General features: G+C 37.6%; 1 protein-coding gene across 1 annotated transcript in view; it reads right to left on the bottom strand.

Moving 5' to 3' along the window:
- GPR158 (G protein-coupled receptor 158) overlaps positions 1-14,084 on the bottom strand; it is a 441,554-nt gene that overhangs the window by 57,734 nt on the left and 369,736 nt on the right. The window contains exon 6 of the mRNA XM_040451181.1: positions 1,791-1,900. Within this exon, the coding sequence (XP_040307115.1) occupies positions 1,791-1,900 (110 nt within the window). The remainder of the gene's footprint in view (positions 1-1,790; positions 1,901-14,084) is intronic.

A 14,084-nucleotide genomic window follows, 5' to 3' on the forward strand; every position in this document is an offset into this window, starting at 1 on the left:
AAATGAAGAAGATAATTAAATAAACAAATTGTATTACATAATAAAGAACCCAAGAGATTCCAAGTGTTAGACTCACAGGGAGAAAGATAATTTTTAAATCTCAAGAGATCCTCCTTTCTCTCAGGATTTCTAGAAGGCTTATTGTCTGTTATAAGCAATAACAGTGATTACTCATTTTCTTTGGTGAACACCAGCTGAAAACAGCTATCATATAAGGAATGAAAACTGGAAGACACTTGGAGACTACGAGAACACAATAGCAAAGCGTGCTGTGGTGTGGGAAGAATAAAGCGAATGTCAGAAAGAACAGTAGAGGTTTGTCCAATCCTTTCCATTTACAGGAAATAGAAGCCTATGCTTTCCTAGAGTTAGAGGCTGAACTGAGATTTAAGCTGGATTTCCTAAAACCCAGTCCAATGTGCTGTGTACTATAGGACATATATAAAAGAAAGGAATCTTGAGAGTTAAGGATATTTACATTTATTCTGAAAAGACAGTCTGGAGCATTCCCAGTAAATAAGTAAAAATGAAACAAGACAAACAAACAAAACAGAACAAAAAGCAACAACCAGAAAAAGAAATGGAGCTTCTTGTGTAATACACAATACAATGATCACATTTTAAGATTGAAAGGGGAACATTTAAAGATAAATGTAACACATATTATAGCTCTAAGATAAGCTGTTTCTGAGCCATATTAAAATACTTTTATTGAGAAACACGATCAAATTAACATGGAAATATGAATGGTTTCCTATGGTTATAAAAATTACTTTAAAGCTAATCAGCATAGGGGCGCCTGGGTGGCGCAGTCGGTTGAGCGTCCGACTTCAGCCAGGTCACGATCTCGCGGTCCGTGAGTTCGAGCCCCACGTCGGGCTCTGGGCTGATGGCCAGAGCCTGGAGCCTGTTTCCGATTCTGTGTCTCCCTCTCTCTCTGCCCCTCCCCCGTTCATGCTCTGTCTCTCTCTGTCCCAAAAATAAATAAACGTTGAAAAAAAAAATAAAAAATAAAGCTAATCAGCATAAAGGTTTTCCTCTACAGGGCTGCAGATTTATCATGCAGGAAAAATTACGATCTCTCTCTGATGGTCTTTGGCACCACTGCATTGAGTGCGCTTGCAAAGAGGAGACATGGGAAACCCTTTTGTGCACAGATAATATATTATATTGCCTATTTCTTCTTCCTATTTATCATAAACATTAAGAAAAGTAGGTGGTTTTGAAACTAAGTATAAAAGAATTCATACTATTATCTAATTTACAAGGTTGATAATCACTAGAGCACGCTGGTTAAGGAGGAAAGTCAAGAATACCATTTTTTTTTTTGAAATTCACCGATAGAATATCAGCCGATCACCCTGGGGCATGTGATTGATGAATGAAGAACAGTAGTTTATGTCAAGTAAGCATATTGCTGAGTTCTACTATGTAAGGATTCTTTGGTAGCTCGGGACCTGGACTATTATTTCAGCGGTACTGTCTTTGTCTTCCTTCCTATTCTTAGCTAGTAAATACTGTCTTGCATTCATTCTAAACTATTTTTTATTCAGAATTCAAATTTTCATACCTAATGGCATATTTTATTAAAGCATGTTGTTCAAATTCAGTTGTATTAAAGATTCTCCTAGAGATTCTTAATAATATTGCCCTGAAAATGAAAAATATATATCATCTTGCTATCTCAATTCTTGAAATTAAACCATTTATGTGGCTGACCCAGCTTGCAATGACATGCCAAGACACCTTGATCCTCTCCTGGGAATGAAAACTTAGGAAATATAATGTACCTGTGAAGCTTGAGAGTGACAGTTCCATAAACAGTAGCAAAACCGAGAAGACGGACCCATCTTAGGAGAATACAGCGAAATGTGCTTGGTTCAAAGTACAAAATAACAACCTGTGGGATGAGAAGAGAAAGAAAGAGACCTTCAGGATCAACTGATGACCCATAGACTAAAATAGTGTTTCATAATCTGATGTTTAACACATATGAATTTTAACATAAGCACACATCTTTTTGAACAAAACTTTATATTGTTTTGATCATTCATTGTCCATATCAAAGGACTGCAGAGTCTCCCTATTGTTTTCCAATCAAACCTAAGTTCCTTAACTTTTAACTTTCAGGAGTTTCTATCAATTGTCTCTAAGCCTGTGGTACATTCAAACCTAATGCTCTTTATTACCCCAGAGGGCCAGCCAGGCTGGCCTCCATTATGATACTGCGCTGGAGCCTTGCTGATTCCCACCTCCACACTTCTGGCAGTACCTTTCCCCAGTCTGAACTAGCCCTGAGAGGATTAGCCTGTACTGTACTCCCCAATCAATCTCCCACTCTGTAGTACTTTCTCCACTTAGTACTTGGCTCAATTGCTTCATTAACTCCTCTCTTCTCACTCCAGAGTTTTCATCGAGTAAATATTAATGAAGCATTTACCAGGAGCCAGACACTCTACTAGAAGCTGTAGACACAGAGGCTAATAAGAAAAAGAGAGACCTGGAGGTGAGGAGTTGTATTAACGTAGCACAGGTGCTGTCTGAGCATCTGTGCAGGTTCAGTGGGATACAAAGAACACGTGGCCACTTCCAGGGGGTGGTCAAAAGGCATGTGCAAGGCACTGTATGTGCTACCTTTCATACGCTACTGGTATTTTGGTTTGGAACAAGCCCTCATAGAATAGGAATTGGTTTGGCCCCACTTAATCAGTCCAAAGAATAAATGCTGTTGAGAAAAATGTAGACTTTGATGTTAGAGCAGCTGGCCTGAACTGATTTTGCCAAAAACAAGGTCATCATAACAGAAAAAACTCCTCAAATACTCACCCCTAAAACCCTGAGTGTTATTTTATATTTTTCTATCCTAAAGATGTAAATATTGGGAAACATAAAGCATGGCTGGGGGACATGGGGTGGGTGCTGACATCTTCTCACTGATATCTTACAAATGAAGCCCCACTCTCCAGCAGGGTCAAGAATGGCATTACCTATAACTCTCTGCTGGTATTTCCCAAGTAGTTCTACCATACGAAGATATTAAACTAAGTACTTCCAATACCATTAGAATTACATTCTCAAGGAGTGGGAAAAAGGCTGGTATTATGAAGAAATCAAAGGAAGGTAAAAATAGGTGTGGCCCTGAGATAATGTTGCTTTGTGTATATGTGGTATTTGCCTTTAATATTCTAATTTACTAGGTCTACGCTGAGGATAGAGATAAAGATGTTATTTTAAAATTCAATATACCAGGAAAGCATTTGGAGTCATCCAAAAATTGATACATAAAAAACAGTTCTTTTATGGATTATTTTCACAAAACAAGTTAAAATTCTGTAAATGCATATTCTAAGTTTTATTTAGCTCACATATTTTAGAAATAGTTCCTTTACACAAGGGTCTGATAGTAATTATAAGTTCTGCAAAAGAGGCTGTATTGTTTAGTCAGGAATCTGAGCCTTAGGAAGAAGTGAAAATTTAGGAGAAAAAAAACAAATAGAGAAAACTTTATAGAAGATTAAGGGATTGGGGCATCACATGTGTTCCTTCTAATGGCACAGAGAAATGACACACTAGAAACTAGAGAGAGAGAGAGAGAGAGAGAGAGAGAGCTAAAGTCTAGAATATACAAAAGCTCAAATGTTTCCACTAGAAATGGTTCTAAAGATTATTCTAGCACAGTAGGTTCTTGGAAGTTGAAAAATCCTGTGACTTATTGCAAAGTTTTCCATTGCACACCAAGTAATGGATAAGGGAATGAATAAGCAAAGGTGACCAATGTAATATAAAAGTTTGCATATCTTTTTATTTTGAAGGAAAAAAATGCTCTTGAATTATTCAGGAACTACTGTTCTAGCTTCCAACTTTTATTTCACAGATCAAGAATTAGAGGAAGAATTAATGAGAGATTGAGTCGGTCAGAAATAAATGAAAGAATAATAGTCAATTTTTTCAATATCTACAGATGAGGTATAAGCTTAAAAATCATAGAAAGTGAAATTCTGTTGAACTTAATAAAATATATTGTTAGAAATGGTTCAGCAATAGTGAAGTAGAACTCCTAATTTTGTAGTAGAGAAACACAGGTTCTGAATCCAGTCTCCCTGGGTTCCAATCCTGGTTCTCTTCCTTACTAGTCATGTGGCTTCGACAAATTACTTAACGTTGCCTTGCTATGCCTCAGTTTTCCCATCTTTAAAATGAACACAACACTAATACTTCTAGGTGGTACTGTTTTGAAGTTTGAACATGATAAACATAGTGCCTGCTACATTGAGCATTCAATAAAGTTTGGCTAATACCATTAGGAGAGTTGATTTATGCATGCTTTGTTCTAAAAGTGACCATTCTCACTGCGGTATAATTATATCTTACCGCAGTGAATTCTTTTCTGATTGTTCCACCCACTCTCTCTGAATTCCCCTTATCACATTTTGACTGTATACTTTTTTACTTTATCTTATACTGTAGTTAACTGTATGGGGGGAGGTCTCCCTGAATCAATGTAAAATCAGAAAAGGCATGCTTTTCCATATATTCCATGTGTTTCACACACAGAAAATTTAAATACGTTAAATGTTTGGTCAATGATTATTTTAGTCAATTTAACAAAGAAAATATTATATACAAAATAAAGTATTTGAAAAGTCCAATTACAATTCACTAATCATTGTGATTCTAACTCACAATTCACTATTTATTTACTCTGTGTGAGGCAGTAAGTGATTTAGAAGTCATAAGGATAAATCCAATGTGCATTAGGTTATCAGGTTATAGTTTAGAAGAGTGGATGCTACGTGTAAATGATAAAAATAATGAAATGATAATACCAAATGTTTACACAGCACTATTGCTAGACATGAAATTAAGCATTTTTACAGTATTTACTTATTTAATCCCCACAATACCTGACATAGTAGGAACGTTATTTTACAGAGGAGGAATGACACACAGAGAATTTAAGAGATGTGCTCAATGTCACAAGCCAGGAAATGTCAGAGCTAGGATCTGAATCCAGGCAGTTGAGTTCCAGGGCTCACATCTTGCCTCTCTAAGTAGTTCTACCGCATGGGGGAGGTGACAAATGCTAGCATACTGTGAATCGAATCATACTGAGGATTCAGAGAAAAGGGAAATTACTCTCCGTGGAAACAAGTGAAGTCATCCTGAGTAACAACCTGAGGGGGAGAGGGTTTAAGTATGTAAGCGAATAGAAAAGGGGGAGGGAGCCCAAGACAAAGGCACAGTCGTGGGAGAGCTTCAAGAGCATAGAGTATATGCTTACAGCCAGGAAGACATAAAGGGCAACACTAAAAATCAAGCTTTAAAACAGAGATGGAACCAGCTTTGAATAAAAGAGCGAGGAATTCAGATTTTATTCCCTGAGCAGACATATCATTAAACTTCTTTAAATTGAGATCAGAAGTGTGTTCCAGGGAGTTAATCTGGCAGCAGCATGCATGAGGGTTGGTTGCTATGTAAGGGGAAGATACTGAAGGTGAGAGGGCCAGTTGGGAGAAAAACAAAACAACACAAAATGGATTCATCATCTTCCTCACCAAACTTTTTCCTGTTCTTGTATCTTCTTTCAGCATCCCCCTTTGTTCCAGCCCCCAGATGCTTCTGCTGTCTTAACTCTCCTGCATAGAACATTTCAGTGGCTCCCAGGGCTCTTATGAAAAAGTCTAAATTATTTAGGATGATAGACACCAGTTACCTCTATTTAACATCAGTACTTTCACCTATGCCAGCCCTCCAGTTCTTGCATCTGCTCTCCCTTCTGACTGGATGCTCCTTAGACAATCCAACTGCCTCACCTGTGCGTGGCTTATTCTTACTCACTCTATGGGCTTCAGTCTAAATCTCTCTCCTTCTAGAAAGAGGAGACCTTCCCTGTGCGCTCAGCACACTGCCCCTGCTTGATTACAGCACCAGATCCACAGCACTGAATTCGATTTGTAGGCTTTGTGACAACCATGTTTATCACGTTCAATTCTGTCGTAACGTCACTAGCAGTGCTGGCACACAGAAAGTGCTCATAAATATGTGTTGAATGAAAGAAAACATACAGCTGTGGGAAAATGGTAAAGAAGGATATAACTACTGTCGTGAGGATGGGAATCCAGACATTCAAGAGAATAGAGGAAAGAACACGCTGATTCACGAAAATTGGGCAGCTGATTATTTGTTGAGGCAAAAGAGAATAAAGTATCAAAAATAATGTGAAGATTTTAAGCTTGGGTGACTGGGAGGATGATTGTGTTTGAAAGGAAACAGATAAAAAAGAAGATGCATGAGTCTGGGTAAAACTATGTTAACTCTGCTTAGAAACCTCCCCACCCCCACTTTATCCTTCCTGGATTGGCGCTCCCCAGACTGAGTTGGATTTTCATCTTCTGCACATTAGTTACTTGTGCTGAATTCTGAGCTTTTCTTCGTTGCACTCACCAACTCTACTTTGATATAATTATTTCTGTAATTCATTTGTTAAATGTGTCTACTTGCTATTTGTAAATTGTATGAGGGCAGGGATCGTAACTATCTTACTCATGATTACATACTCATTCCTTGGTATCCTATCTGGCGATGGTATGTGAGCCTTAAATGTATGTGGAATGAATGAGATTTAAGAAAGGAAGGGAGGGAAGGAAAGGGGAAGTAAAGAGGGAGAAAAGATGATAAGTTTATTTTTTGATGCACTGAGTGTCAGTTCTCAACATCCCACCCAGATCTAGCTTTTTAGTAGTTAATATATTCTATAATGAGAAAGAAAGAAAGAAAGAAAGAAAGAAAGAAAGAAAGAAAGAAAGAAAGAAAGAAAAAGAAAGGAAAAAAGGAAGAAAGAAAGAAAAGAAAAGAGAAGAGAAGAAAAGAAAAGAGAAGAAAAAAGAAAAGAAAAGAAAAGAAAAAAGAAAAGAAAAGAAAGAGAAAAAAGACTGGGAAGTTTCAATGTCTTTCAAATCCCAGTATTTCTCTTTTTCTTGTTAAATACAATGTATATAAATGTATGGATTAAAAAATATTATAGATACCCCTTCCCAAATTCTGAGTTATTGACACATATTATAAAAACCTTCATAACAGAAGAAATGGAGAAAATCTAAGCCCCTGAGCTGAAGACTTTATGAATGATGATGATAATACAAATAGCTGCCATTTCATGTAGCAATAATAATAGCTCCCCATGCCTCCCACACACTGTTAGTATGATAGATATATTCCTTCCAAGATATACTTTACTATTCTCACTGTAAAGATAAAGAGGCTTAAGTTTGATGGGGTTAACTAATTTTCCCATGGTTATCAAAAATAGTATGTTTTCAAACCAGAATCCATACAAAGTTCCTCTACTAGAAGAACTGTCTGAGGTATATTTTCAAAGTACATATTTCAAGAGAAAACTTTCTGCATATTCTTTCCAGTACTAGAGGATAATGGTAGATATAAAGATACTTGGTGTGTGAGAAGCAGGACATAAGAGTACCACTTTTTGAGTAACCTAAGGACCGAAGACCATGCATAATTGCTGGATGAATGAGCACAGGGTATAAATGTGAAGTAGGTTTAGAAGGGTGGGGTGAGAGAAAAAGAGACCTCTATATATTTTAAGGACTTGGTTCTTCAACATTGGAAGATTTTTCAGAGTGGGATACTCTAGGCATTGTGTTTTTAAAAAGCACTACTGTTGGGGCCTCTGGGTGGCTCAGTCGGTGAAGCGTCCGACCCTTGGTTTTGGCTCAAGTCATGATCTCATGGTTTGTGAGCTCAAACCCCTGCGCTGACAACATGCAGCCTGCTTGGAATTCTCTCTCTCCCTCACTCCCTGCCTCTCTCTCTCTCTCCCTCAAAATAAATAAATAAACTTAAAAAAAAAAAGCACCACTGTTTTGGAAATGGCCTTCCAAGTCTTCCCCTCATTACAAACAAATCTATATAGATTATTCACCCATATCATCAAATACGAATTTTTTTTTTAGCTAGTTTTGAAGTCAGCTTGATTGCCTATACTCTTTGGATACTGAACACAGATAATGGGGGAAGAAAAGAGAACCACAAGAGAAAAGAAATAGCCTTCCCAAACAGGAACAAAATAGAGGAACATTTTTAAATAGAATAACTTTCTTTTGCAAATACAGACGCAATATCAGAGACAGAAAATTAAACTCTGCTGTGTCAGCTCAGCAGGTGTGAGGCCCAGCGCTTTTGGAAGAGGACCGCTGAGAAGGTAAAATGGTCAGAAGCTTGCACAACCCAGCGCTCTTCCCAGAGCCCTGAGAGTAAAATGTGTGAAGCTCTGGTTTTAGGCCTGATATTTTAAGGATCTGGGCAACAGCTTCCTAACAGCCTGGGACACAGTAGTTCTGCTTTCCTAATCGACTCGTCCAGTGTTATTTGCTTCAGTCCAGTGAAATTGGTTGTGAATTAAACTAGTCATATAGGTGAACGAGGCGCAACATGCTTTGGTGTCTGTGTTAGTAGGTGTGTGTGAACCGTTTTATTTACAGAAGAAAGAAAAAGATTACTGGGTAATGGGAGAGTAACCGGTGCCAATGACAGGAGTTTTGTTGATGAAGTTGTCCTCTGATGAGGATGTGAAGGACTTCTAAAGCTTTAAGGGCTCTCTCTGCCACTTCTACAATTTCCTTCTGCTTTGTCCAAGGAAAAGTCTTGCTAGTCAAATATTTTCCAGGGCTACTCAACCTTCTCCAGTTTACTCTCTCCCAACACTCCTTACCAAACAAGTAAAGGATAAAGCTGATATCTTGACGGAGGACAGTCTGCAAGGTAACGCTTGGAAATATCTAATATTAAATCCTAGTACTTAAACCAACTGCAATTGCTATCTTTTGAAGTAGGAGGCTGGGAACGAATCGTGTGAGTGGAACTACATATATTTAAGCACTTTTATACAGGATTTGCTTTATAAAATAAGTAGATTCAAAGTTCCTTGAGTGTGTTCTAAAATCATTTTTTCTATATTTGGCAAGAGATATGATTCCACACACAGGAAATATTTAGGATGAAAATGTATGTCTTGTGAATGTGTAATTATCTAAAGTTGGATCCAAATGACAAAAAAATAAAAACTACTTAATACAACTTTACACTTCTGCAATTACCATACAAATGAAAGGGACTATGGCTGTGATTATGTCTTTACACAACCGTGGTCTAGAACTTATTACTTTGCACTTGGCTCCTATTACTCCAAAGCAGCAAAGGAAGAATAAATTAATATAGTAAAACATGATATATATATATATATATATATATATATATATATATGACTTTTAAATATTTAAAATGTAGAGAAGTAACATTTTGGGGTTATTGTGATAGCAGATGAGATATGTATGCCTGACACAGCCCCTCTAAAATCTCCAGTATAATACCCTTCAAAATATAAAAAGAAATTAAAAGGGTCACAGCTGTAAAAACTAAAGGCAAAGATGACAGGATCCCAAAGTCTCACTGGTGATTCTACTCACTGCCTGGTAGATGGTATCGAATTAACAAGCACACCTTTTAAATAAAACATCACATGCCTCATCCTCTGAACCAGAATAAGATCTGAAAGCCCAAAAATAACAGGGAAAGATTTTCATTCCTACTCCTTGTCAGGGTCTAATTCTGTGACCCCAGAGGCTTTTACTAAACGATACAAACAAATTAAAATGTCCTTGGTTGTGTCCTCACTGTGCGAGGACTATTTCTACCTCAGCCAGTCCTGCAGCCTTCTAGTCCATGACCACTTCTCCCCCATCGGCTGCGCTATTCTCCATCCATTCACCGATTAGAACTGCCAGGATGCGGCACTCAGATATGTGATACTTAGCTGTCTAAGGGAAAGCACAGGCAAGGTGGAAGGAAGAACACTGAGAGAGGATGCTGCGAGAGGGAACAGAGAGCCTCCCGAGTCTGTTTTCCTATCTCTCCACAAGAAAAGGCACTTTGTGGAAATACTCCATCCCAACAATAAACATAGAAACAAATGACTATCTTTGTCTTAAGCTTTTATAACCTCAGTTTATGTGTTCAAAAGGAATAATTTTCTGGTCAAAAGTAAATTAAGGTGCATGAAGAGAAGATTATACCATCCTTAATAATCAAGTTCTCAAAAATATTAATGAATACAGCGAAGTTCTTGGGATTTATTTTAAGTGAAAAAACAAGCAGCACATAAAATATAGAGTTTAAGTATGATACTGATCATGCTTAATATTTATTTTTATAAATGAATATATATACACACACATACGTATACATAAATGATAGTATATCTACTCCCCGCTTATTACCTTTAACACCCTTAATTTGTTCCACAAAGCAGGGCATGAAGGGGTACCCATAAAAGCCAGTGGGGGAAATGAATTGTATTGTTTGCTCCTATTAAGAAGCCCATCCCAAAATTATGTTTTCTGCAATTATCAAAAAAGCAAAAACAAAGAAACAAAAAATCTAAAGCTATGGTTCTGCTTCCTCTTTTCTCTCCTGATGCTCTTATGAGTGAACTGTATGTTCCTCTGAGAAAAACATACACTACACATACACTAAACATACACATGAGCGGAATGGTGAGATTATGACCAAAGTATTACAGTTAAACCATTTTGTCACTATGAAAAAAAATGTATATTCTCTGAAATGGTCATAAACTCTTGTTAGGCTCCAGTTGAAAACCTTATTGTCAATATTTACTAAGGGTTGGTTTTGAATCAATACAAATATATACACTTATGTGTGTGTATGTATGTCAATCTAAGTATCTCATGAACTTAACAGTGTTGCCAATGAGTCTCTCGTTTTAGTATTAAGTATGCACATACTTCTCAGTATTTTAAAAATTTTCTATAACTAGAAAAAAAGGTTAATTTACGTAAAAAAGTATTCCAGTATCTCTTACAGGAGCTTAATAAATGGTAAGACAACACGAGATAGCTGAATCTTTTAGTTGAATCCATGCAGATAATGGGAGCATAAAGTTAAGCTTTCCAGATCCTCTCCTAAAATTTAACAATAAGAAGGGTATAGTTTATCTGATACATTGGCAGAGAGGTAAAAAATATACCTCCTGAGAATGAACAGGTTCAGGAACAAATGAGCTCTAAATATGATCAATGATTTTCATATTCAGTTTTTTTTTTTTATAATGGACAAAGAATAGTACAAGAGTTGGTAAACAGGATGGTAATGAGAGGCCATTAGACATTGGGGGACTTTATTTAATTCAGAATATAAAATATATGCAGCATGTATCCTATGAATTTTTGCTGTGATTGCTGGCAGAATGATACACCTGGTTTAGAGCTATATAAAAATAAACAGACACACACACACACACACACGAGATGAATTAATTAGCTTAAGTAAAACATATATGAGGCAGGAGAACAGATCTGATAAGACACAAAACTTTAAATATGAAAATTCTCATCTGTAAAATAGTGCAAATGTATGAGTTGCCTACCAGTCAAGTGGAAGGAGTTCTGCAGCCTAGTGCAATGAATAAAAAGAAGGAATTTGGAGTTAGCTGCCATAAATGCCAGTCTGGGCTCTACCACTAATTAGACATATAACCTAGAGCAAATCCCTTAAGTTCTGTGGAATTCAGTTTCCTCAACAGCTTAATGAAGATAAAGCAAATCCTATAGTATCTATAGAATCACTTAATAAACCATAGATAAATGGTAAATGCCAGTTTTATTATTAACGTAAGAATTACTTTTGATATTTGTCACATTTCAGTCAAAAATGTGTTTAGTCCTCTTGTACATATAGCTTCAAATACTAACAGAAAAGAAGCTTCTGAATACTGTGGAGTTGAGAATGTAGTATATGCAGAATGGGAAAGAAACACATAAAGCAAACTATGTTCTTAAAGCAGTAGCAGAGCTATTAGCACGATTGGTGAAGGCAAGGAAAGCCAGGTATATCTGTTACCTATTGATATAACAAATTCGATAAACTTCACACCTTAAAACAACACATATCTACTATCTCACGGTATCTGTGGGTTAGCAATCTAAGCATTGCTGGTTTCAGGGTCTCTCATAAGACTACAATTAAAGTATTAATGAAGGCTGGGATCTCATCTGAGGGCTCATGGTTCTAAGCTCATGTGGTTGTTGACAAAATTTGGTTCCTTGAGGGCTGAAGAAAGTGGGGCCCTGAGCTGGCTTTTGGTGGGAAGCCACTCCCAGTTCCTTGCCATATGGACCTCTCCAACATAGTAATTTGATTCACTGAAGCCAGCAAGAAAGAGTCTGTTTGCAAGATAGATGTAATAATCTTTGTAGCCTCATCATGGAAGCGACATTCTTCGTTTCACATTGATGTGTTTTACTGATTAAAAACAGGTTAGTTAAACAGAGGGAAATGCACAGGCTGTGAATACCAGGAAGCAAGAATCACTGGGGCTATCTTAGAAGCTATCTACCACAAAAGGCAACCCTACTTTTATTTTTAATATATGTATTTTTAAATGTTCATTTATTTTGGACACAGAGACAGAGCATGAGTGGGGGAGGGGCAGAGAGAGAAGGAGACACAGAATCTGAAGCAGGCTCCAGGCTCTGAGCTGTCAGCACAGAGCCCGACGCAGGGCTCGAACTCACAGACCGTGAGATCATGACCTGAGCCGAAGTCGAACACCCAACTGACTGAGCCACCCAGGCGCCCCTTAGGCAACCCTACTTTTAAATCATCAGAAATGCTGTTATTTTCAAAGTGAATGATGTAAGAAGAGTATGGAATCAAAAGCCATTACATAACTAGAACATGCACTTAGAGAAAGGATTATATGGAAAATAATTTTAAAGGAGAACTCTTTAAAAGATGAAAAGGATTCTACCAAGGCTGCCTCTCCATGGAGTCCAATTCATTGTTAAGTTTGTAATTCTGGGATTGTTGCACATAGCTCATGACTAGAAGCTGTGGAGAAACAACTTTTTTGTTTGGAATATTTTTTTTTTCAACGTTTATTTATTTTTGGGACAGAGAGAGACAGAGCATGAACGGGCGAGGGGCAGAGAGAGAGGGAGACACAGAATCGGAAACAGGCTCCAGGCTCTGAGCCATCAGCCCAGAGCCCGACGCGGGGCTCGAATTCACGGACCGCGAGATCATGACCTGGCTGAAGTCGGACGCCCAACTGACTGCGCCACCCAGGCGCCCCTGGAATATTTTTAAACAATGAGAAAAATATGGTCAGGGTGGTTTGGGAGAAATAATTTGAATCTTTTCAAGTATTTATGTCTATGTTTAAATTGTGACTAAGAAAGAATGCAAACTTCAAGTTAAACCTGGCAGATTGAACATGTGTATGTCTGCTACTTCTGGAAACTCTAGTTGATGATGTTACAACAGTCAAGACCAAAGAGAGGATGAGTAGAAATGCCAACAGATGACAGATATCAACAAAATTCTGCAAGATGGAAAGCAGATGGCAACATATAACCAGATGAAGAAACCAAAGAAGCAGAAACATGCATCCAAAGAGAGAGAAGCCTCTCAGAGGTCTGTCTCATAATCTTTTCGAAGGGAGATGGGAGATGGATAATAACAATAACAGCATCTAATGAGTGCTTTCTATGTTCCAATTACTTTTAAGGTGCTCTACATGAAACAACTTACTTGTTCCTTACACAAATCCTTTAAGGTGGGCATTATTAACATTTCCACTTTACGCATGGGGAAGCTGATGGACAGAAAAGTTGAGGAATTTGGACAAGGTCACACAGCTAGTAAGTGACAGAGCTGGGTTTAAACCTGGCCCGAGTCTATAGCACAAGCTCATTATCATGATGTCTCGCTGCCTGCCATCATGTAGGAAAGAGTAATAAGTTAAAGATAGGGGCCTTTGATAGAGGCTGGATATTGTAGAATGCCTGGTCACCAAGAACTTCGACCAGCTTGTTTAGTGTAGCTAACATGGAGCGGTTAAACTGAATAATGTTTATACGGTAAAAGTAATTTTCAAGTAAAAAGAAATGGAAAATATAACTAAAGATCAGAATGCAATTAACAAATGGGAAAATGGGGAGCCTGGGTGGCTCAGTTGGTTAAGCATCTGACTTCAGCTCAGGTTA

Source organism: Herpailurus yagouaroundi, unplaced genomic scaffold (assembly GCF_014898765.1).
Source record: "Herpailurus yagouaroundi ecotype Mexico unplaced genomic scaffold, PumYag 203, whole genome shotgun sequence".
NCBI lineage: Eukaryota > Metazoa > Chordata > Mammalia > Carnivora > Felidae > Herpailurus > Herpailurus yagouaroundi.